Source organism: Ceratina calcarata, unplaced genomic scaffold (assembly GCF_001652005.2).
Source record: "Ceratina calcarata isolate Rehan_Ccalc_2016 unplaced genomic scaffold, ASM165200v1 scaffold180.2, whole genome shotgun sequence".
In the NCBI taxonomy this organism is placed as follows: Eukaryota; Metazoa; Arthropoda; class Insecta; order Hymenoptera; family Apidae; genus Ceratina; species Ceratina calcarata.
Genome location: NW_017139431.1, coordinates 1,110,799 through 1,137,378, shown reverse-complemented (window position 1 = coordinate 1,137,378; position 26,580 = coordinate 1,110,799). Strand labels below are relative to the sequence as shown.

Below are 26,580 nucleotides of genomic sequence, written 5' to 3'. Positions count from 1 at the left end.
GAAAATGCAGTTTGCTCAAGAATTCCTTTTGTGTATATAATTATCTGTTAGCAGCTTCAGGCAGCTTGTACCTGATCAGTTTCACTTGTTTCCTTAGTCAGCTTTAATACGTACAAGTATAATTTTAAAAGTGCGATGAAATTAATGAAGAGTTTCTTAAAAAATGATATATAATTTTTCAGTGTGTACTTTTTCATTTTTATTAATTAGCTTCGTTTACAAACTGTACAAACGAACTCATGGATCTATCCCTCACTAACACAAACGTGAAGCAACGAGATAAGGAATAACGACAATAGAATTTATGAATTAATGCATTTTTAGCTCACCAAATGGATTCAATCGCATAGTTGAATAATTTCACTACTCGCGTTTACGTTAGCCAGACAGATGCAAGATCGATGAATCTGTTTCTACGAATGATATTTCACTTGCTAGTGAATTTATATTCAAAGAAGTTCCTCCAACCAATCTTTCTTATAGGCATCGTTCTCTTGAATCAGTAACCCCAGTTTCTCCTCGAATGCGTATTTCATTGATCGGTTTCCGTTCTGTCACCGAAAATAGAGTGTATAAGATATTGAAGATGTTCTAGCAGAATTGGAAGCTGCGTTGCCAGTGTAAAATAAAACCGAACAACTGTTTCGTAATTCGTTGAAACAAAATTTAAATTCACTCACAGTTTTGCGGATTCTATTGTAGTCCTGGTTGTAAATCCGAGGTCCGTTTTTGCGGTACTCCGGCGCTTCCTTGGTTCCGTGTAAAATCAATGCAAACGCTTCTATTGTCCCATTGTTCTCTTCTGGACCGATCTTTCGACGCACAAATAAATGCCATTGTGTAAATATTTGTAGATCCGATTAAGTAAAAATTCTGTTCGTCGTCGACGTTAAAAGGGAAGAGAAAGGAATATACATAAGGTTAGATTAATAGAAATATTCCCTCGGATAAATCACCTCGTCTGAGATGTCCAGAACCCATCTGCCGCGCGGATCCTCGCCCCACGACGCCACCGACATAAATTTCCATTTTTCAAAACCAGCGGCTGAGTCATCCAACTTCCTGGGCTTCAGTATTTGCACCTTAGTCCCTTGGGAAGACATCACAAAAGTTTCTTGCTATTTTTATTGTGTTCAATTATATAAAAATATAAAATTGTTCGCTGTTTTATGATCGCGATGCTCATTAAAACGATAGGTGAGTCAATTAATGGTAATTTTATTTTTCGCATCAGTAAGGATTTAATCAGTAACCGTATGCAGCAGAGGAAATTACGTGGCTCGGTTTCCGGTTGACCGAAATTACGTTTCGCCAACCTTTATTATTTTTCGAATATTCCCCGATGCGCCCACGCACGGTACACCGACTATTAATATAACAGGAGTTCACGAACGTGCTCGGAATTAAACGCGGTACGTACGTACTATTGTCCAACGGTCAAACCAATCTCTCTTCGGCTCGTTCGAACTATCTACAGTCAAATCTATTTCTCGATATTGTTTCACTTTTACATTAATCTTAACCACGTTACTACGGAAGGAGGAATGAAACCCTCAAAGAAATAGAACAGTGTTACAATTTTCGAAAAAACAAGAAATTATTCTTCTTGTGAATTATTTTTTGCCTGAAGTGCTTACAGTCGACAGAACGGCTTCAAAGAGCGCCGGAGTTGATACAAATGAAGAAGTCTGTACCTGAGGGTGCAGTCAGATGCATTTGAAGCGCTCCGCGCAGACTGTACTCGAGGCTGACCTCGATCTCCGCGTGTTCCAAAAACGTAATCTCGTTCCCTTTTGATCGACATTCGTCTCCTACCTCGAATCGCAACTTCTTGCTACTACCATAAGCCAGCTTCTTGTCGATTCTAAACCAAAGAAGACGTTTTCTCACATTTGCGCGCGTACACGTATACACGAACTTCTATATAGTTGAATTCGTATGCATCTGCGCCTCGTCGATAGAACTGATTCGAACTTCCCGGAATAGTGAAAACTTTCTCTCCCGTCGTTATTACTGAGAATCCGACGGAGGATTTCGTCTTAAAGGAACGCGGTGACACGAAAATGTTATTTCGACGTAGAAGAATGCTTTTTAAGGTTGTCACTGTTCATTTAATTCCGAGACGAGAACGTAGCTATTTCGTTCCTTCCTCGAGAAACAGTAAATCGAGAGAATGTACGAGGAGCGTACGAATAGTCCTCGAAACGTTCTACTTTTTCGTCTGCCTTCCTTCTTATTACTGCGAGGTAACGAATTACTGGAGAACACTTTCAGTTTAACGACGTAAAAAGTCGAGCGTCGCCACGCTGTTTAAAGGACCAAGGACGAGACCCGAGCATCACCTGGTGCTTTGATTACAAGAAACTGTGCCGCTGTTTTTCATCTTCAAAGGAAAAAGAAAAGAAGGAAAAAGGGAATTTCTAGAGGCGACGAGTGGCGCTCAACTTTCTTGGGTTTAAGTACGTTGGGTTCCTGCGATGAAAGAGAATCGTACGCGAAAATTCATAAATAAAGTGAATCAATGGATAAAAGGAATGGTCGCATTCTCCTCCGCTTAGAAATCTAAAAAATGTATAGCGCGTGTAAGAGTTCGCGGAAAAGTGCATGCCTGTTTGAAATGCATGAAACCTCGAAAGCTTGTTGGAATATTCAGTATAGTAGCGTTTAAAGCAGTGAACAGGGTTGGATCACGTTCGACTGTAGTAATCTAAATGGACCGAGAGTGGTAAATTCTACGTGCCCGGTACTCGTGTGTAGTATGTTCAACCACAATGGAATACGTCGGTACTATCGATTAATATCTCATTTCTATTACAAGCTACAGATCTGAGTAACTCCTCAATTTTAAGATTTTACACTTTTATCAAATTTATGAAGGATCCATCTTTGTTCAAGATTATATTAAGTATACAAAGTTTCGGTAAACGTTAAAGAGACAGTGCATAAAGCAAGCGTCACTCACATTTCGTTGGCGTCTATTTTGCAAATGGTCTTGTTCGGAACAGTGGTCCAATTGGAACTGGCAGAGACCAAAGCGTACGCGTTCATAAGTCCAAAGCCGAAACGTGAGTTGAACCAAAACCCGGCGGAGTTTAGGAACCAACCCGGATTTTTCCTGAAAGTTCAAGCAATTAGGGAGCTTGTGAAGGAAAGAATAACCATCGTAAAACGGAATGGTTTCCGACGCGCGGCATGTAATCCCTTTTTACGCCCCGCAAGAAACCTCTATCCTTTCAAGAAAACTCATGGTTCATTTAACTTTCGTTTCCATCCTTTTAAACGGGTAATTTTCCTTTAACGCGTCTCCGTACTATGTATTACAATTGTTTATCGATTCACGGATCAGAGATTTCTCGTCAGGGGAATCTATCACGAATCGTGACGATCAAAAACGAATTACTTTTACACGCATCGTTCCAGTCCAGCCGATGGTTTCATTCAAACGACGCCAGCGTAGAATGGAGCCATTGTTCGTCGCGCCTTGCTCAGAGAGCCCGATACAATCGTGCAATCAGGTCACTGAATTCAAACTATCGCACGATACTCGGTGCCATGAATGAAGTTGAGAATTCTTAATAAATTCAATCGCAACTCGCCCATCGTTTATTCCAATTTCCCGTCTTGTTTTCCTTTCTCTTTATACTAAATCCGATGTCGCGGAATGTGAAATTAACGAATATCACAAATCGTGGATGTTTAAGCGATTGCAGAGTATTTAACTGAAATCTAATGCGCAATAACAGAGCGAATCTGTTGAACAGAAGTTATTTTACAAGAATTTTCAAAGCTAATCTTTTTTAAACTGAAAGTGCTTTTCATTCTTAATCTTGTCAAGTTCGCTTCATCTCAGACGCTGTCTAGCTACTCTGGTAAATCAAATTACGAATATGTGTTTCTTGAGAAGCTGTTTCAGTCGTATCAAGTCTTCCGAAATTGCGTGAATAAATAACATATTTGATAGGGGAGAAATAAGCGAGGGGAAAGTTAAGGGGGGAAGCTCGTGTCGATCCTAACTGTTCATCCGATGCGCAAGAGCAGAGGCCGTGTTATTATTTTCACTGGAGAAAGAAACGATCTTCGTTTCCTATCCGTTTTACCTGAATTACGTCTCCTCGAAACAGCGTGACCTACATTTTTACCTCAGCCGCAAAGCGAATAAGAATGTCGCGATTCTTTAATCTGTCGCGTCGGTGGTTCACGATACCCAACGAAACAAAAGAACAAGTCCGACCTTTTTACCTCGTGAAGGAGCTTTTACACAGTTCCTCGGGATTGAGAAACCATGATCTATCCAAACGCTGTATTGTGCATCTTACAAAGTAAAGAGAAACCTTGGTTATATTTTGTTCTACAAAGTTAATTAGTATCGATAATGCATCTGTACCAGTTTGGAACACAGAAAAGTTTATTCGCAAACAGATTTTGTATGTAGAGTAGGTTTCTACAAACTGAGAAGAAAACTTTCTACCGACTTCTGAAATATTGTTTACTGTATATATGCATCCTTGCTAAAAACTTGAAGAGGATTCAGGCTGCCGAACTGCGAACTCAAGTACTTATCCTTGATTTATTTCACATCCTTATACGGAGTTTAGTTGATCTTGCCGGCGTGTTATCATTAATAAATCATATTAACAGAAGTTGCTGTTATTCTTACACCTGGTTTGCAACAGCATAGTGCTTATGAATGGCACTCAGAACTGGGAAAACGCACATTTTCCCTCAGTGATCTGTACGATCTAAGTTGTAACAGTAAAAAGCCACAGCATACACGAGTGGGTTAGATCAGAACAAGCGAGAGGGTAGTGAATGAAAAAAGAGAATAAAATTACGTTTTGATTCGAAAGATGGTACCTCAATTACCGGAAATTGTAACGATAGAACAAATAAAGAATTGAGTTGGAGAATTTTCCAATTTCCAAGATTAATTAAGCCTCGCGGAATTGAGATCGTCTAAAAGTTATATCGAGTTACCTGAGTGGACTGTACTCCGACGTCCAGACGATGAGGTGCTGCACGTCCCTCCAAGTTAAATCGTTGCTAGAGAAGAACGTCAGGTTTCAATTATTTTTGTTTGTTCAATATAATTTGCCGGGGAAAAGTTTGCGATGTTCGAGTAGCTAAATATTTTGTAGTCCGGCCAGAATGCGCGGAAACAGAATACTGCGAGGGAATAGCCTAAAGCTGTTTTCCCTAATAGCTTGAAACGCCCGCAGAGCGTTGCGTTGTTCTCGAGTTTCACAGTTCCGTGGTTAAACGAACTAACTCGGGGTGCGTCTAATATTTTCTCAATGGATTTCGAGAAGGGTCAATTTTTAATCTAGCCTCGAGTTATGTCAATTATGTCTGGACGAAATTATCTTCATTGCACTACTTCTTTCCGCGGATGCGGAATTTCAAAAAAACATTTTCATGAATGTGAAAGAGATTTCAAGAGACTTGGGACAAGCAAACATTTAAACCAGAACTTCCACTCTTTTACCGATTTCTTTTTAGAGGGTTGAAAGTAGAACAGGGATTGCATTAAGTTCCGTGAAACAAGTTCTAAAATTAAATTATCCAGCTAGCTCATACTTTACTTGCAAAGCTAAGGCTAGGATCCCGGCAGCTAATGGAGCGGAAGCGGAAGTGCCGGTGTGTCCTGTCGTGCAGGTATTTCTTAAGTCCGTTGTTGCCTGAGGAGAGGAAAATGTGCAATCCATTAAATTATTAAATTCAGCATTCACGCTGTCCATGACGCTGTCATTTAATACCTCAATGAACATATTAATAATATTCAAAGTGGGGGTAATTTATCAACGAACGATGCGATATTTTTCTTACTATCATTTGATCCTGATAAGCGCCACTGCTGTACGTAGTTGCTAACGTTGCTGGGCAGGTTTCACCGTACCACGGAAATCTTCCGGTCTGACTGGCGGAGCCGACAGCTATCGTGTAAATGCTTCCTACATATCCGTCGCATCCGCAGTCGTCCGATTTGGAGCCTCCGTTTCCGGAAGCCCACACGTAAATACTGCCCTTGCCGTCTCTGCCCTGGATAGTCGTATCCGATCAATAGGAATTATTAAGGAGGCGCGCGCTATAAACCGCGTTACCCCTCTACCCCGAAAACGATATTTTTAAGGTACACCGAGTAAAACGACATTAGCCCCACGCATGGCTTGAAAAATGTGCACCCAAAGCATAAATATGCATCAAACGTTATACCTCCAACTTTTTTTTGCCGATTTATTCTTCATGAATATTTAGTTTTCTCCTAGCCAGCAGTGGACATTTAGGAATTATTCCGTCGTCCTTTTTATGTTACGCCATACTCTCAAAATTAATTAATATTGTAAAAAACTTTCTCGGGCCATGGACAGAAATTTATATAAGGGAGTGAATTACTCGGGCTTTATATTACATACATAATTAATGCCTAGTAAAAAACGTTAAAATTTTATCGACAAATGTTGGGAAAGTCACGTTTCTACTCTAGCCTTTTAAGATGTACATAAATGGTCATTCCTGTCAAAAATAATTTCAACACAATAAGTTTTAAAACAGCTGAATGGAAAAGGAGACATTTAATTATTGTTATCAATTACGTGGTCACATCGGCAGTCTAGGAAGTGGAATTAATTTTTATTAGAAATGCCAGAGTGAACATTGTTAGAGCAACAGTCTCCTATTTCGTTTTAAAGATTGCCAAGGCATATCTAGCTTATTCCAAATTCGACGATTTATTCGATACTCGGTTTGAAATTTCTAATATTTACCATTTTTATACCGCGTTCGAGTGCTTCCGTAGCGAGTCTTCCGGGTGCCTCTAAACTTTTTCCATCGTCCGCCGGGCCCCAGGAGGCCGTGTAAATATCCACCAGTTTCGGTTTGTATCCGAGCGCCTCTCCCTCGACGCGATCGTTCACCACACCGTCGAGCAGCTTGATCCCGCCGATGGAAGCCTCGAAAGCAACGCCCACACCACATTTCCGGTTGTTAGCCTCCATCGCTATCTCCCCGGCGCATCTTGTCCCGTGTCCGTTCATTCCTAACACCCTTTGTTAATAATTGGCGTGTTACAAGAGGTGCTTTAATTGACTCGTACTACCTGTTACATCGTATCGTGGCAATGGATCGTCGTCGCCTTCGTTCACGTCATAGCTAATGTCTGCATCCTAAAAATAGGAGTAGAATAAGTTTAAGTGATCAGACAATATATTAGAATATCTTATAAATAAAAATAAAAATTTAAATCTATTCGTAATTTACATATGACTCTATAGTAGCCACATATACATTTTGAAGAACACTTAATATGAAAAATTAGCAGAAAAGTTTAACGCATTATTTATACAAATTGACGTTTTTCAAATTTGTTTGTCGTTTATATAAATTTGTCCTTTAAAATACGTTTTGTCAGTTTAAACTATTTGTCTATACCTTATGTACATATGTGTATATAGTTCTCGTGATATACGCCAGAATATGGTGCGCAACCCTAACTTTGAGGGTTGTTTTCATGGATGCCGATAAAAAAAATAGGTTGTCAAAGATTTTTGTGAAGACTACATGTCCGGCAAATTTTATCAAAATCGATGAATGACAGTTCGATACGTTTTCTTATCAGTAGACGCAGATACAGAATATTTTAACATTACTATGTTAAAAAAAAAGGACTAATTACTGATTATAAAATTCAAGTAATATTATTCTTACTTCTTAGAAATATAAAAATACATGTAGTTTTATGTTTTATTGCAAAGATATTCGATGTAAAATTCGGGCACGCGATTTTGAGGGGTAGCTTCAGTCATCTGTGGGGTGAAAGGGTAACTTCACTTTGTTACTCACGTAATTGTTTCGCAAATCGTCGTGGGTATACTCCAATCCGTCGTCCAGAACGGCGATTCTCACCCCTCGGCCAGTTACCCCCAGTCGATAGAGGGGTAGAACGTTTAGATCCAGCTTGGGAAGCGCTTTGCTCGATCGGGTATCTTGCTACAACAGTTGATAAGGAAATCTTATCTTATCAGACGATAACGGGTAAACATTTTACCAACAACTAAAACTATTGATCTGGCTTCGTATTGATTGACTTTCCTCTCTTTCTATGCGTCTTTATTCAACGTTTTTGACCCATCCACATATACATTTTGAAGAACACTTAATATGAAAAATTAGCAGAAAAGTTTAACATTGTTTAACATATTATTTATACAAATTGACGTTTTTCAAATTTGTTTGTCGTTTATATAAATTTGTCCTTTAAAATACGTTTTGTCAGTTTAAACTATTTGTCTATACCTTATGTACATATGTGTATATAGTTCTCGTGATATACGCCAGAATATGGTGCGCAACCCTAACTTTGAGGGTTGTTTTCATGGATGCCGATAAAAAAAATAGGTTGTCAAAGATTTTTGTGAAGACTACATGTCCGGCAAATTTTATCAAAATCGATGAATGACAGTTCGATACGTTTTCTTATCAGTAGACGCAGATACAGAATATTTTAACATTACTATGTTAAAAAAAAAGGACTAATTACTGATTATAAAATTCAAGTAATATTATTCTTACTTCTTAGAAATATAAAAATACATGTAGTTTTATGTTTTATTGCAAAGATATTCGATGTAAAATTCGGGCACGCGATTTTGAGGGGTAGCTTCAGTCATCTGTGGGGTGAAAGGGTAACTTCACTTTGTTACTCACGTAATTGTTTCGCAAATCGTCGTGGGTATACTCCAATCCGTCGTCCAGAACGGCGATTCTCACCCCTCGGCCAGTTACCCCCAGTCGATAGAGGGGTAGAACGTTTAGATCCAGCTTGGGAAGCGCTTTGCTCGATCGGGTATCTTGCTACAACAGTTGATAAGGAAATCTTATCTTATCAGACGATAACGGGTAAACATTTTACCAACAACTAAAACTATTGATCTGGCTTCGTATTGATTGACTTTCCTCTCTTTCTATGCGTCTTTATTCAACGTTTTTGACCCACGTTTCTACCATCTCTGATCGCGCGATATAAAAATATGAAGTTATTAGAAATATATCGATCATTGTCGTTATCAATATCAATTTATTAATATCATAAAGTGTTTGGGATATCATTTCGCTTATTACCAGGTACCACTCTTGATCCCACAGTTCATCATTGAACATTAGCTTCGAGTCTTCAGGATCGTTCAATCCAAATAGTCGCCAATCCTTATCATCTTCCATTACGCTGTTCAAGCGATACTGATCTACCTCCAGCCTCTTCTCTCTTATCAAAGGTTTCTCTGAATCGAAGTTAGATAATGGCACGTAATCACGTTTGTGTCGCTCGACCGCCCTCTGTCGATCCGCCCAAATGATCTTCGCAACGGAAAAATCGTGTCAGTGGAGTCAAACATCGTGGCACCCAAAAGAAATTCACCATTGAACGAAATTACCTTGGTGCTCGAATTGAGTGCCTTCGTTAAACGAACTCCGCCTCTTTTCTGGTATCCATTGCCATCATCTTGGAGCCATTTGTACGTGTCCTCGAATCCTAGAACCTGTACGAAATCATAATTCAATATATATGTACGTATCTTTAAATCTAGTCCTCCCTGTCAAACATTTATTAGCCTGCACTGAAAAACTTAATGAAATACTTCGGACGAGATCGTAATCTTCGTGGAAGAGCATGGGACGTGAAATGAAAACATTTGCACCGATGGTTCACCGCAGGCCCTCGAATCGAGCATCTAGAGTGCTCGAGCGTCAAGGGTGCGCTACGACGTCGCGACGTTTCAGCCCTTCGAACGATCAAAAGGGACGCATCGAACAGGATAGCATGAACGGAAGGTTGGTTGTCCCGATATTACATATACATGTACAGGAAAGACACCGAGATAGATGAAGCAGTAGGACAGAGTAGCAACTGACTTTGGGGGGCTATGTGACGCGTGGAATACGGCAGCATTATTATTACTCAGGCGCCACGTGGTGCACTTTTATGGTATCCGCATGTGGTGTCGACGTTTCCCCATAGTAGGAAGGGGGACCACCTGGTCGAAGTCAGTCATGAGGGAAACCACGATATGTAACGAGCAACGTGTGCCTCTTATTTTTTACCTCCTTTCGTTCGAATTTTCTGATCTGCTACTCCTGATAGTTTATCGATCCGCCTGGCTGGCCTGATTGATGATCCTAGCCACTGCGCGTGCATGTAGGACACAAATACTAACGTGAATACGCGACGAGAGTTTGCAGGTGTAAAACGAGCACTGTTTATGATCGTAGAAAAAAAGTAAATATAATTAGACAAATTTTTGTGTATCCTGTGACTACGGACAGCTATTAGGTTTTTCCCGTTTCCCGGTTTTTAATTGCTAATTGGAAACTTTTAAGCAGTCGATACGCGCGATATGGCAAATAGAACGTAGCGCTGTTATTCGAATAATAACAAAAAGATTCATTTTAAAGAGAACGTTACACATGTTTTTAATGTTACGAGCACCAATTGCAAATATTAGATCGCCCAATCGATTACGAGTGTAGCATAAAAACACGCGTTTTAACGTGTATCTGTTCTCCTTGTGGATATAACGTTAAATCACGTTTCTATATTTGCTGATTACGCAATCGATATGCCGTGGAAAAAGTTATTCATTAGTGAAGGATAGCAAAAAGCATAAAAGCGTACTATCAAAAGTAGAAATATTTTTATACAAGTGTTCTGCATTCATAACATACGTATTATTATCGCATTTGTTTTTTGTTGATAATTCAGAATTTTTGTTGCAATTAATTATCAGCCGTAAATATGTGAATGAATTTACTCGGATAACGATAACCGATTTAACACCGGAAGGACGGAGACGATGATTATTCCATTTCACAGAATATTAGTATGTGTCCGCGGTGTGGGTTTAACTGTAAATGTTGCCATTGTATTGCATCACCACAATGGAAACAAAGAGTACAGAAATCCGCGGAGCCAGCTGTGAAACAATGATCTTGTGTCGCAAAGGAAAGTCAATAATTCCGCATCCATTATATCTACGTATTCCCGTCAGAGGGGGAATGGATCCAATCGGTCGTTGTTGTTGAGCCGAACGATAAACGATCGTATGTATTCTCAACAACGATAGATGCATGTTCGTTCGTTTTTTAGCGCTTTTTTTGTCTGTTTGTCTGTCCGTTTTTTGATTTCTATCTTTTTTGTATTTTTTTCCGGACAGCGGAAGGGGGTAACAGGACAACGCGACGGGGTGGTTCAGTTCGGACGCGCGGATAAAAACGATCATGCGTGCGAACGATCGCGTAAGCAGCTACCAATTTTTGCATCGGTGACAGTGACTGGTGCATGTATCTACGTTATCGCGATTTCCGGTGCCAACAGGAAGTCGAATACCGTCCCGATTTACATCCGCGGTAGCCCCAAATAATTTCACCGTTTAAGATGATTTATCGACGACGATATCGTTTCCTGGAAACTCTACTTCCCTTTCAGTTGCAATTTATAAAACGGAATTAACAGAAATTCGCGCGCAGGATTCTTATAATCCCAATGGCCCGACTGTTTTCAAACTGTTTTTTAGGAGAGGATAGGACGATAGGAAGTACGAAATAGGACACGTTCGACGCGGCGCGCTCCGCTTAAATTCCACGTGGGAACGCTTCCGACTCGAATCCGTCTGTTACGTGATAATGGCTCCTGTTCCCTTCGTCCCCGTGGCAATCGACGCTCGACGCTGTCCGAAACTACCCTCGAGACGAATACTGTCGCCTCCTCTCTTGTTTGTTAACCTGCCACTTCCAAATCGTCATGACACGATCCATTCGTGTAGGCGAGCGAACGAGCCCGAGGCCTCATCCAGATAGAAGAGCGAAAAATCAAAGAGCCGGTCATCACTTCGCGATCACCGATTCGTCTTACCGGTTTCGTCGAATTATACGAGACCGTCTCTTTCTTTCTCTCCGGCGAGGAAAATCGGTGAGTTCGAGGCTATCCAGGTCGATCTGTAACAGTCTTCCAGCAAACGACTGATTCTAGATGCTCCACGAGGGGGTGGGTAAAGAGAGAGAAGGGGGGAGAGAGAGAGAGGGGAGTATTTTCGCAGTCCATTTGTTTTGATCGGATTTCCAACTGTCTCCGGTAATCCCGCGGCAGTAAGCTCCCGCCGGCGTCGTCAGATTCCAATGAAAACCCTAACGTCCTCCTATCCTTTCGTGGAACGGAGCCACCTTTCGTACAATGCCACACCTACCCCATGGTCCCCCTTTGCCCGTATTATCGCTCCCTGCGACCCGTTCTCGCTGTTACTTTTCGCTTTACCCGCTGTTACTTTTCGTTTTCCCTCGAGTTAAGTTGTTTTCCAAACCGAGAGGATTTTCAGTGTGGTTACAGTTTCCAATTCACTTGTAGATATTCATAGCATTTTTATTTAACAGAACTAAACTTCCGAGATGATTTGACACTTTGTTCGTGAATCGGATACAAGTTTGATTAATATATTGCTGTATCGCACAGGTGATGGCGCCGGGCGATAAAACAAAATTCCATCAATATCCTCCGTTACCACGATTGCCAGCCAGGGAAATGAGGTCCGCGGTAGCTTTTACAAACTTCGCGAGTTCCCATCGTCTTCTTCTAGCCTCCTCAATTCCTGAGATCCTCGCAACCACCCATCCGAGTTTTTACGAGGTCTGCATCACGCGAATACGTACGTACACGTGTTATCTCCCGGCAGATGGTTTTCCATTCGGAAGATTGTTTTCTGACACAAGCATCCGCATCATCATTATCATCGTTAAGTTATACCGAGTGCAAACACTTGAGATCTGTTTTTGTTTGTGGCGAGGATCTGGGAAACCGCCGCTGAACTACCGCTTCTGTCACGAAATTCAATGCGTGTAATTGAATTTGCCGCTGCCCGAGTGGCAGAGAACGCATAATCTCGAGCAACACGCACCGGGTATAAACCTGGTAGCGCAGCACGACGTTGAACGTATATGTATATAGTGCGACTATTATTACACCGGCGAAACTAAATGACGCGATTCGGGCGCAATATCTGTGAAATTTGTGGAGTTCCTGCACGTTACATACGAGAAGGAGCTCCGCGTATAGAGTTACAGCATGATCTGAGTAAACAGTCGCATACACGATTGTGAAGTTATGGATTAATGTTGGGACTATTTCAGCGTTGCTTTATGCGTTTTATGCAATTTTTCAAATACAATTAAGATAGATGTTAAAGTTTGGAAATTTGAAATTAGAACCCAAATAGTGAAAGATTTAGGAAGCCAACAGGGTGTTCACTTACGGATCTTCTGTTTGCATACTCAGAGCGCGGAGCGGCCAGTATAATGCGTGGGAAAATTGAATTAGTAAAGGCAATCTTCGAAACTATGCTACCCCAGGCCACGGCTACGTCAAAGTCAAAGTTTTAATTGAAATCAACGCCGTAACCAGCGTCACGTGAATTTGGTCAAAGAGGGGCCTTGACTAGTTTCATACACTCGATCTCACTTAACTCTTAAACCTATTAGTACCGTATCGATTATGTTATGTACCGGAATTATGTGGCTGACACGCGGCGCTACCCGTAAGTGTGTGCGTAAACTAGTACCTAATTTCGTAGCAATATCGACCCGGGAATTCCGATTGATGGTTGCGTTACCCCATGCATCTTCCGTAATTTTCATCACGGTGAGAAATTATCGTTGAAGGAATTTGTCATAGAAAAAATTGGAATTCATTACTTTATATGCAAACAGTACAATTTTTATGAAAAGAATTCCATTTTATTTGCAATAATTTGTATTTGATCAATGTTTACGTTCTGTCGAGTGAATGGATGTAAAAGAGGTATTTGTTGGTGTTCTCGTTGAAGACAGGATTGAGACGAGGCGATAAGGAATATCGGTAAAGTTTTCGTCCGGAGATCGGAGATCAAATATCGAGGTCTATTCGTACCGAGATTAAACCTTTCCCGAAGGTAGGAAGCTAACGAAGGCGAGGGCACTATATAGTAGGCGGCAGGTCGCTGTGACATCTGTCAACCACCGTAACAGGGAAGTTCATTATGGCGTTCGGCAGGGCGCCACGTCATTTATTTCAATTACTGCCAAACGCTAAAGCTGAATCGGCAGACTCCCGCATCGACCTCGGTCATTTACGAACGTACGTCATTAATGTCTGTGGCTCTCTCCAGATGAAGACGTTAAAACTGTCACAGTCGACCTATTCACAGACCAAATGAAGTTTTTGTACGGAAATTATGGCACGATCCAGCATCGAGTTACCAAATGATTCTCTCTGTTTTATTAATTTGAAATCCTCCATACCTCTAAATGCCCAATGTAATAAAAAAAATATGTAGATAGATAGTTTTGTGTCGTACATTAATGAATTCGAACAAAATTTATGCTGTGCTAAGTATAAGGATAATTTGATCCACATTGATTATCCGTGTAATTTATACAGACTTCGCGCAAGTGTTAATCCCGTGATAGTCATCGTCACACTTTACCATAATTTATTGCTCTCGAGAAAGGTTATCCGTTTCTTTGCGATTCTTGCTCCGGCCGTGTCAAGAAGGAGTTTGCATCGGGGTGAATAAACATGAGCATTCTCGCCGCCTGGGTTATGAATATGAATGCCGAAATTTGATGAAATTTATTTGACTTACCACTTCACAAAAGATGTCCGACAAAGACCGTCCAGCGCGTCACGGCTCAAAGCACAGCCAATTACCTTCACCGAAGTTCCCGCACTTGATGATACGTTATGTATGAAGCATTAATCGCACAGCATAATTGCATGTACTATATGCGTAACGAAAGAGAATTACTGCTACGTTTGCTACTGATATTAGTGGATGTAGTTCGAAACAGATCTACACGATCTATCAGAAAATCGACGATCCATCGGAATTACGATAACGATCTATAATAATTTTATTACGGTATTTCCCCTTTTCATCTCGTTTGAATTCCCAGTGTCGCTGATGACAATTATACGGGGAATAGAGAAAAACACAGTTTCCGGCTGTTCGGGAAATTAATGTTAGGAAATTCGCTCGAGAATTCAGTTTCGTAACAGCTTCTCGATAACTGGATTTCAATATGCCTGGAGGCCAGGGTTGATTGAGCAATCTCGAGCCTTTATAATATAGGGAGACCCGCTTAAGATATATGATAAACTGCAGTAACGTAGACGTTCAGAAGTTTCACTACGAGTAATGAGCTTGCTTATCGGATTTTCTGCTCGCAGCGCCGCGCCGGCCAGGCCGTACTTCTTATGCAGGGGAGATTAGAGCGGGCGACAGATTATGTGCACATCGAACTCGCGAATACGTCTCGCTAACGACATTTATAATCGAGTTCTTATCGAAGAAAATGAAAATAACAAGCCCGAGTCGTTGGGAAAGAGGAATATGTAGTTTCCCTTTGATGATTTTTATTCCAAAAATGCGCGACGAGGCGTTACGATGTGTTCCGAGAGGAAAATATCGACGATATTTCATGCGTCATCAAAATTCTGAATAGGCGACGTTATACCGGATACTCGAAAGAGTTTCAAGCGAAGTTCGTTCGTTTCCGAAGCCACGAATAATTACTTTTTCTCCTGTTCGCCAGTCGCTCAGCTCGCAATCGCGTAGTTGTTTCGCAGACAGACGGGACACAAGTGAAATTGTTAAAAATTTGCGCAACGGTTTTGCTGGCCCGACACGTGTATCAAAATGCAATCCGAATAAATTTCTAACTTTTATATAGAAACATAAAAATAGAGCGATGTATTTATATATTAATTTAAAATGCTTCCAACACATTTCTTGCCGCGCGACAGCATTCAGAAGAAAGATGATGCATAATCGCGATACGCGATTTGGCAAGACGGCTAAGGAGCCATTCAGGAAAACGTTTCCGAGTCGAGTTATCTCAACGACACATTCCCATTTCAATTCGCGGGACGTATTAGCTGTAATTTACGACTGATAGTCAGAGAAAAATGGCGGTCGCAGGATTTTATGTCTCGTTGCCAAACCCACGACACTCAATAAATGTATCTTATAATTATTTAACACGTTACAAAAAAAGACGATTTATAGAAGATAGATTTTTCTACTGACAGCCTTATCAGTCTACTCTAATAAAAAAATTGAAACTGTTCTCAGTTAAGAGATTTAACAAAAAGAAGTTCAGTACTCCACAGTTTGCTCCAGTTCGGAGACCGAATAACCCAATTACTCGACCAATTATGGGCACCGTCGTTTTGCGGTAAGTTCGGCCGGCAATAAAAAATGAGTTCGACTCGTTTTTTCACACAGTCTCGCCCTTCGAGGCCGACCACGCGCGCGAGTTTAATTATACAAAATAATTACACGACGCGACTGGGGAAATATACGAGCAAGGGAGGAGGGCCTGTGAATCGGGCTCACACGTGGATTGCGGTCGGCCGCGAGGCTTGGTCCATGCAGCTGCAACGCAGCTAGTCGGGTTTCCACGGCTGTAACTGCAGGGGTGGATGCAGTTTCGTGGGCACAGAAGTGCACGGTGCTCGACGACGGTTCCAGGTAAAGCGAATGAAAAAGAAGAGCCACTTCGTAGCGTAATTATACCATGTGCTAATCCATTTGGAATTATGCTGGCTGATGTTCAGGAATTGTGTCAATCACTATGGCAAATTCCGATAACCATTGGCAGAAATCGTCTTCTTCAGATACGTTTGAAATACATTTCTCGTTGCACTTGTTCTGTTCACTTCATTTCTCGTACTGATGTTTTAAGTATTATATCATTATTATATCAGACAGTGAGGAACATTCGTCTAAATCTAAATACTAGCCTTCTGATTCTGAGTTCATGATTATTTAACGAGGATTATACAGTGATTGTCTTTAAATAAGAACTACACTGCTCGATTGTGGTACGAAATTTAAGAGTTATCTAGAGCCATTCGTCCTGTGACTCTCGTAAAAGACAGATGGAATTCTTTGTCCGTTTATACGCATAGTATAGTAGATAGGTGCGCGTCGTTCACTCGTGACGAGATACATCGTACCCCAGAACGTACAGAAAAAGGAGAAACGAGAGGAAAAGTCATCGTTATTCGAAGATCACGGATGTGTCTCAATTTCCCTGAGAGAAGTTTCTGCTTTGTGGCCTCAGTCAAATACGCGTGGGTAAAGAAGAGAGCGTTTCCCTCCCACACTCATTGTAAGAATTTTCCCAGCTTTTCGAGCCTTTGAATGCGAAACGCGTACAATTTTTCCAAACGAGATCCCTCTCCTCCCAGTGGCCCGTCTTTCGTTGGCCTGGTAAGTCTGCGCAAAGGCGTAAACGTATTTCAGGCCTTCGAGATCCGGCGGGACGTGGAAGCCATGGGAGCGTCGAAAAAGTGCGGGCAAATCGTTTCCCCAAGGTGCGGTGGTGCACGAATCGCTGCAAAGAGATTATCTCGGTAAGCAAGCCTCACGAACCATTTGATCGCTCGTTCCAGCCATTCTCTCCCTCCGTTTCCGCGCCGAGATTCGCCCGAGACATCGGCCAGATCTCGTTGTCGTTCCCGTCTCCCGTTTTCGTTCTTCTCTTGGCTCGTGCACTTTGCAAAACGAGTTCCGCCTTGAGATCAAGTCGCGCGAGAGAAACCGTCCGCCGACCAAAAAGATATCACCGGCCGTATCTTTTCCCTTTTGCTCGCGTACCGGTCGATGTTTTACTCTATCTATCGTTCCGTTCCACCCACTCCCTTCTCTCCTTGCTCATCCATTCTTCTCGCAACGTGCCGCGTTCCGATACATCAGAGACACGTTTGCGGATTCGACGTTCATGAAGTCTAAAGGGACACTGATAACGATACCTTGATAAAACACATACAAAGTATTTTTGTTCATTACCTCTCGGTCGGCGTTGGACTCTCTTTGACCCTATTTGCTCACTGCATGAAGTATTATTCGCTTGTGTTTGCGAAAGTTGCGATTCGTGACATTTTTGTAATCCAAGCGATCGTTCTCCGCGCGTATTATTTCGATTTCCACGTAAAGATTGGAATCTCTGTAGTAACAATGACGTTTTCAAGCTTCAAATCGCGTTTGCGTCACCTTTGAAATCGACCGGAAACCATCTCGCTACGGCTATTTAACGAACACTTGAGATTAGAGTGACTCGCCGTGGATTATCAGTCGTGTACAACGCGTGTCTCGCACGTTGGCATATGCCGTCGTCCAGCTGTTTCATTATTGTTAATTAATTTCGCGACATGTTCGTTACACGAGTCTTTCGTTAACGGTGTTCGCTTACACGTTTCGTGTTTCGATTTTCCTATCTCACGTTCTACCGTGATAATGTGGTGCACAACATATTTTACTAGAGTCTCGTTAACGTTTAATACGATGTTGTAATCTAGTTGAACAATGGTATAATAACCTGTTTTTGTCGATAGCATAGATAATTTCTGTTTCGTTGCAATAAATCCGTCCCATTTTGTACCCTTCAGCAAGGGGCAAGTTCATCCGCGTCTACATCTACCTGAGATAAATACGAAAGTTAAGCTACAATAGCGAGATGCTCCGGTCGAAGTTAAACTGGAATTGGGCGTTGCACAAGTGGCTAACAATAAGTTATTAAGCAATTGTTTAAGTTTTAATTGCATCTCGCAGTTGCCTCTTTCACTCGGAGAAAGCTGTTTCTGCGTAACGTTGACGAACTTATTCCCAAGATTACTGCTGAATATTCAATGGTATAGGCTGCGACACGTTCTTTTTCGTCCCGTTCATTCTTAAATATTAACCCCTCAAAACATACAAGAAGGAGCTCTCAGAATACGAATATGCTGTTATGAGGGACTCAAGACGATCGTCAGTGCGTTTAATTTGAATAATTTTCGGCTTTTTATTCATGATATTTTGTTGGATGACGAACTAACTTATTTATAACTATTGACATAGTTTACTCAACGACCAAACCCTTAATCTGTCTGAGGAAAAACGCTTTTACTCGTCTTGACCTCTGCCCCTACCTACACATCTTATCCCTGATATTCCTATTCCTACCCTGTTTCGGCCATTGAACCCCGATTATTCATAGCGTTTAGATATAAGAACAACCAAAATTGTACAGCTAAACCGATTTCCGAAGTACGTGCTTCCGTGCATAGCCTTATCGCCTAATGAAGTCCTGGAGTTTCAACTTAACTAATGTTGTATTTAAGTCTAAACTTGGAATTCAACACTTCATTATGTATAATAAACTTTTGTTCGTTGATTGGAAGCTAGAGTTATTTATTCACTTACTGGTCCGAGATGCTTGTAGCCACTCTGCAATGCTAAGAGAGATGCGACTTGCGGCCCGCCTTGGACCCTAACCACCCACTCGTCTCGATGGTTATCAGGCTGACCCGCGATGTTATTCACAAGCTCGTTCATAACGATCCAGCAAGCGACACACCGGAAGTACACACTAGTAACAAGGATTCACTCGTTACCGCCGCTTGTATCAATTGGCAAAAGGTCGTTATTCTAATTAAAAATTGATTAAATACCTGATCATGTCCAAAATTGAATTTCTGTAATTGGTACTTTAACGCGATTGCGGATTCTCCCCGATAAAATTACTTCTATTCAATTTTCTCTGGAGGAACAATGGACTGATCGAAGTTCGCTCGGTGAGTATTGGATCCCGAATGACAAGTGACATTAGTTCCGATCTTCCTTTTTGCTGTAGAGGGGTTCATTCTCTTTCCCCACCAGATCTCTCGCCTGGCAGGTAGTCGGGGTAGAGTCACGCACGTGACAACGCAAACAAGGTGCGATTAGATTGATTGTCTCTCCGCTTTAAAATAACCCCAGTTACTCTCTTTTTCTCAGTCACCCTTTTTTTTCTTTTAACTAAGCGGTATACTTACACTTAGATTTCTGTTCATTTCCACTCAATGTTTGCACTAAGATTTTTAGCTACGTTCTGATTAATTTCCACTGTTTGCTTAGGGAAGCGTTTAGATCTTATCCAGAAATCCGCAGTGAATATAACACAAAGCAGTCTGTCTATCACTATTATTTCGCATTTCAATTTCAACCCGTAGCAGTGAGTCAATCTCACGAGAAATAGCCCGGAATAATTCCCCCGTTTTATTAAATGTTGAGAGATTGCGCCGATGGCTCGAATTCCCGGTTTCGCTATGGGATACTATCGGATATCGATAAGTATTACAGAATAATTTTTATCAGCTTCCAAATTCGTCAAAAATCTGTTAGATGACAATTTTCCATTCAGATTATACCGTATCATTGTCAGCATAAATTTGTTTATCTGTCTGCTTTTTATAAATTCGATCATTTTACTTATTAACTATTTTATTTATTATATGTATATAATGTCCAATTAATTATCTGTGTATATTTCATTATTCCATTGAGGACGTTATAATTATCGCATTTTCTCTACATATAAATTATAATGACGCAGAACATTTTATATGATTTCAAATAATAAAGGATTATTTTATGAAAGCGTATTTTATTGGACAGATAATTTACGCGACGGCTTGACGTTTATTTATAGAAAGGCGTTGCGTGGAAATCAGAATATAATTGATAGAAAAGGGCCGTGGACGGGTAAAGAGGATTTCACGGTTTTTTATCCGGAACGGCTTCACTTTGTCGGCCTCTCGGGAGTAGTACTTATAAATAAATTCGAGCTCCCTTACTACTTGTTTTCAGGTAGATATGTAGGCGAAGACACTGACCGATAAAAGAGGCAGCTGTGGATCTCGTAAAATTTGTAGGGAAAAAAGAGCAGGAATATTTGTCGATAAAGGGAACACTTGTTTCGCTTCTATTTATGTCCTGTTCGTGATAAATTCTTGTTTCCTTATTTACGACGATTTCTCGGTTTGGATAAATCTAAGCCACGATATATGATTTGCAGGTTTTATGTTATGAAACTTGGAATATTTGCAAATGCAAATGAGCTGCTTCAAACATTTAAATGATAACTTGTTTGCTACATTGTTAAAATACTTTTAAGAATTGTTTTTAAAATTGTAGAAATGATTATTGCAATATACATGGAAATTATTCATTGATTGATGAAAGACTCGAATGATTGAGATAAACTAGAGAATCTTCTTAATTTGATCATTAAACCTTTGAAGAGATAGCAATGGTGCAAATGTCTAAGAAAATTTCATTCCACTTGGAAACTTGGACGTTTCGTTGGAGAGAAACGACCGAATAACAGCGGTACAAATTAATGGAAAATGTAGAGCGATTCGTTTGCTGAATCTGCGCCCATTTCCACCCGCGGGGAATTCGATTTTCCGTGAACGTGGAGGACCTTCGACGATCACGTCCATTTTCAACCCTAGACTTTCCCCCTCCGAGAGAAGCTCCAACTATTTCGAGGCAATCGTTTATGGTTTCGAAACGTGCATTACTTTCCTGTTAACAGGTACCCCTTGTCCGTTGCCACCAACACTGACAGTTTTCACATAATTCCGTTACAATAGTTAACGGGAGTTTGTATTCCATTAAGGTGCCACGTATTTTGCCTGCCCACACGCATCCCGTACCCTTTACCATTAGTCGAATCCTGTTCAACTTGCGGACCAGGCCTTAAATCGATTATATCGTCGCATACGAAAAAATTATCTCAGATAATATGTATATTGCTTCAGTCGTTATTTTATTAATTTACACATGCTGTAAAAAGTATTTCTTTATCCTCTATTCACGAAAACTAATTCACCTGAATAATAATACAACTTTTCACGGGTTGTGCGAGATTAAAAAATTGTAGAACTGAAATTGTCAGGCGAAAGTAAGTAATAATACAGCGAGACAAAGTAATCGCGGTTGGAGAATTAAAAAGTCGCGACCTCTCCCGCGAGGGGTGAAAGAGCACCTTCGTCTCGTTCGAAGGCATAATCAGGCAGTGACGTTTATTAAGCGCGGGCTTTCTCGCAAATTCCTCGCCAGTCGGTTGAAATAGAACGCGAAAGTAACCGTGGAAAATTGGAAAGTTTCCGCACGATAAAATCGGACTTAATTTTCAATAAATTCCCTCCCTGCTGGCCTGAGGGCTGGCTGGCTGGCTGGTCGGTTCCTGCTCGTACGTGGCGCGGAGCGGCGCGACCACTCTTGAAAAGGACTGGAAACACTGGAAGGAGGAGGAAGAAGGGTCGGAAGGCGGCGGAGGAAAGGTAATTTAGTTGGTAATTATAAAGTTACCAGCTCCAGCGACGCGCATAGTTGTGAATATTCAAATGCGATTACATCTATGATCGCATAAATTATACCTCGCGCCTCCATGCTTCTTGCTCCGCCCCTTGTTCGCGCGAATTTCTTCTCCTCCGTGTCACCTCTCCGCGCTCCGTTTCAGCGGGCAATCGGAGAACTCGAATTCCTGTACACGAGACCCGATCACGCTTTTTCACGATTTAGGTCCGTAGTACATTTTACGATTCGACGTTTGAGCGAAAGAAACTTTCTACCAAACTGTGAATCATTACTCTTCTCTTGGCCTGATTCATAGTTTCAACGCCTATTTTTCTGCGCCTGTTTATAAATAGAAATTGATTTTTCGAGTTTGGCAGATCCCGTTTGTATTCAAGCTTTCATCAAGAGTTTTAAATCTTTATACTTGTTTTAAGAAGAACACGGCAATAATTTTGCAACCCGTTTCCCTTATCTCTACCCCCGTGATATTAATTTACTCTAGGAGCTGCGATTACATCGCTGCGCGAGGGAGATCAAATAGTATTAGCTAATCCCAATCTAATCCAGTGTTAGAGCTTGCACGACCTAACTCGGACCTAACACGGCCGCTGGAGCTTTACTCCCAGCTCGCGCAGTTTGTTGCTTCAACGAGATATTTATAGGAATTATCTAATTAATTCGTTTTCATAACACGGCTGCTCCGTTGATCCGAGGCAAGTCTATTCTGCTCCTTTATCCTGTATTTATTTTGCATTATCGAACATTCCGCTGAAAATGAGCGGAGAAATTTGTGCACTTCCTTTCTTTTTAGAAGAAGGCGAGAAGATTCTTTAAACATCGCGAATAACCGGTATTACACGGGAGAGCTGTATCGAGTGAAATAAGAGAGTCCTCTGGTCTTATCTTCTGTTTTACCGTTCTCCTTGAGAGACAATAGGGAACTGTCCACGAAACAATATTTTTCACCTTCCTTTTCTATTTTTTACATTGTTCTTCCCTCTTTTTTTTTATTTGTGTAACGCTAAGACCTCGTTAACCGTTAAAAACGAGTCTCGTGTATTATCCAGTACCGACTGATAATACCAGCTAACAACATAATAAATGGTAACGGTGTTATCTCCATCGAATAATTAAGAATTGTTTAATCGCCCATGGAACTGGTTATCGCGCATTGAAAAACAAGAGAAAATTCGTCTCGTAAATTAAGCGACTTCGCCACTGGTAGAAATTCGCACCTCCCCTATCTCCCTCGGTAGAAAAATCCTTCCAACGTTCTTGCTCACATTCTTTTAACTGTCAAGGAAATTACGATAAAACTCGAAACCGTTTTCTATAGCAAGATTTTTGCTGTAGGGTATTTTATGAATCGAAAACCTTAAAAGAGAATCGCCCATCCTGGCTCCGCCTGGTAGTAGATGAACGGCCATAAACCACACGCGGTCACCGTGATCACACGTGTCAAGGAGTCGCTTATATTGCACGTATGTATAGCTGACCCCCGTTTATATACTCGTGACAGGCGTGCGAATACCCTCGGCGTTTGTGACAATTGAGGGATTAATAATAAAAATAGCATATCTCGTAATTTAATTTTTAGCCACAAGATGATTACACATCTGTCGTACAATAAATTTATTTTTTAAATAAAATATCGATCAATTTTCTATATAATAATGTATAGCTTCATTTGAGCCTATTGGTTCTGAAATGGACTTGGTTTACAATTTTCATCTACTCGCTCACTCCTCCATACCTTTCACCTTCATCCTCTCTCCACTTCCTTCGTCTACTTTAGACTTCTCTCCTATTTTATATTTTGTATGTATACGTCCATTATAATAAAAATTAACTCTCTCCTGCGTATACCAACGTATTAATAATTATAAATTCTAACAATCTTGACTTTACTGATCAATTTTCTACAGATTAATAGATATTTGATGATACCGCTTTATTTGAACGTTTCGACTGATATTAGTTTTGTTTTCAAGTGTCTTTTTTATCGCATACTCGTAACTTCGAATTTGGAAGTTTTCTGGTACGATTCCAGAAATGTTTAGAAATTCAATTTCGGTAGTTTCAGGGAATTTAGCGACGTCTAAGATTTGTAATGTGGAAGGGGGTTTGGCGATTTCATAAAGCTGCGACTCCGGAATAGTTTGTAATTCACCACTGCGCCGTTATGGTACCGTGAAACTACTCGGTATCTAGTATCCACGTGGTCTAGAACATTTCGGAAAGAGAATTTTAAATGCCCCTTTCTGGAGCAATGAATTTGGTCCTCTGCTCTCTTAGTCTAAGAAGAGTTTACTTTCAAAGTAACATATTATAATTTCGCAGAGTAGTGAAAATCGCGAGAATCGATGCACGTTTGAGTACATTTCATCAAAACGGATTTCAAAACGACCAGACATTGAAGCCAATTCAAAACTTCTTTGTTTGAGAAACTTTACTTATTAATATTATTAACTATATAACAGCAATAAGAAAAGTTTCATTTTTATCTACTTAAATCAGTCTCTTTTTTCGTCTTCTTAAAAATGCAATACTGATAAAACATTGACTTTATCTTTTATCAGTGTTATCAGATGTTCGCTCTGTCAGCAATTAAATCCTGGTGGAAACAGTGGCAGTAAAAGGTCATGGCTTCTTGGATCGTCTCTGGAACGAGTTATACCGCGATCTCCGGCTCGTAAACGAGAGCCGAATGATTGATCTCGGAACGGGAGCGGGTTTCGGGTCAACTTGTAGATAAAGGTCGGCCGGTGGGTGAACGGGCTGCCCCATAAAATGCACCCTCGAGCTACATTCATGACGACGGAGGTGAACGTTTCGGTTTCCCTGCGGGCTATTTAGCGCATCTGCCTCCACCTTGGCGAAACGTTTGGCGAAAGGGATTGTGGGGTCGGTGTACAGGCGGCGTTGTCCGGATCGCGGAGGAGGAAACCGGCTGATGGAAAATGGGGAGATAGGGAAGGTGGCTGGATGCGAGCCGGGTACGTGACCGAAAAACCCGGCTTTCCGTCGTGCGATTGTTTGGATTCCCCCGGCCAAGTGCTTTTAATTAATTTGCTAATTCGCTTCGATCCACCGCGTCCGTCGAAACGTAACCGGCAATTTACGTTCGCTCGCGCTCGCACTATTTTGCGCCCCGGCTCTCACACGCCAGCTCACGAATTTTCAGCATCGACCGTTTCGCGAACCGAATTTCATTAATTCGCTCGCCACCCCGTCCCCTACCCTTTGGGAGAGACAGGAACCGGAAAAACAGCCGTCTAACCGGGGACCAAAGTAAACTCCGATGTGATTTCGATCTTCGACAGAGCTGTCTGTTGTTTCCTCTAATGGATACGTAGTTTCGTTTGCTTTCTCGACTGGCAGTCGCCGCCCTGTTTCGATGGATAGCTTGTTAATTACTGGAGACGTATCCTTGTAGGAAGTTTCGATCAAAGACGATAAAGCGAATTTATCCGGGAATTCAAGATTTCCTTAAAAACGCGCAGTCGAACAATTTATTATTACACGAGTCACGCGTTCGGCAATTTATCCAGAGCACTGAATCTTTCTCCCGTATTTGCATTCATTCTTCTCACGATAACGCGCACCCCACTCGTTCGAGGATAATTGTTAAAAGAAGAAACAAGGCGCCGAGTAAAGCCGGTTGCAGCGCACGTGACCAACGAATGCGTCTGAAACCGCAATTGTCCAGCTCTATCCCGGCGCTTTTAATTCATTTGTTAATTTATCGTACGTACCATTGTCTAACGGGATTGTAATACCAACACGAATTCCTTGTCTGCATGTGGTGCATTACATTCATACGCACAATGGTTTATTTCATAGAAGATTACGGTCAGTTCGTGATAACAGACGTTCGTGTGATTCTATCATACATCCATTTCGTACTGCCCCGATTGCATCCGAGATAGCATTTCCTTTGTTGGCTATTGACGGTTCTTTGGAAGAGAGATCGCGTCAGACATGTCTCAACGATTTGCATTTACAGAGAACGTAATCATTGTTGGATTCTCCCTTCAGTTTTGAAACTCTGCAACCCTGATTGGAATATCAGCCTCATCATATTCTTGAGGATTAAACTGTTCTTTTTAAGAAGGAATAAAGAAGGATATGGAACGTCAATGGGAATGATATTAAAATGTATTTGGTTTTATAATAACAATTTATTCACTAAATAATTATATAACAAAATTGCACACGATAAAATGAACGGAGTTGGGTCTTTTAGGATAGTTGGACACAAAGTCCTTAACGAAAGTCCGACATCGCTTCCTAAAACTATTAAATTCTCATAAGTGGGAATGATAACAAACACGATGTCACCCACGAAAACGAAGAGAAAGTCGCCTGCGAAATGCAAAATAAATGTTTAATTGCA

General features: G+C 41.1%; 1 protein-coding gene across 1 annotated transcript; it reads right to left on the bottom strand.

The window, feature by feature from the left end:
- Window positions 1-158: 158 nt before the first annotated feature.
- LOC108632970 (neuroendocrine convertase 1) lies at window positions 159-19,635 on the bottom strand. Its single transcript, XM_018037863.2, has 15 exons — window positions 19,511-19,635; window positions 19,263-19,428; window positions 9,426-9,530; window positions 9,115-9,348; window positions 8,701-8,847; window positions 7,094-7,160; window positions 6,762-7,033; window positions 5,824-6,036; window positions 5,575-5,675; window positions 4,975-5,040; window positions 2,963-3,115; window positions 1,695-1,864; window positions 957-1,090; window positions 681-812; window positions 159-551 (listed from the first exon to the last, which is right to left on the bottom strand). Exons 1-15 carry the CDS (start codon window positions 19,516-19,518, stop codon window positions 450-452), a joined length of 2,070 nt encoding a protein of 689 aa, XP_017893352.2. The 5' UTR covers window positions 19,519-19,635; the 3' UTR covers window positions 159-449.
- Between the last annotated feature and the right edge of the window lie 6,945 nt (window positions 19,636-26,580).

Bases quoted from the DNA above. Each gene is read 5' to 3' on its own strand.
- LOC108632970 (XM_018037863.2), bottom strand. The intron at 3,116-4,974 runs GTAACTCGATAT...TTGAACTTTCAG, and splicing joins TCGGAGTACAGTCCACTCAG to GAAAAATCCGGGTTGGTTCC. The intron at 813-956 runs GTGATTTATCCG...GTGCGTCGAAAG, and splicing joins TTCTGGACATCTCAGACGAG to ATCGGTCCAGAAGAGAACAA.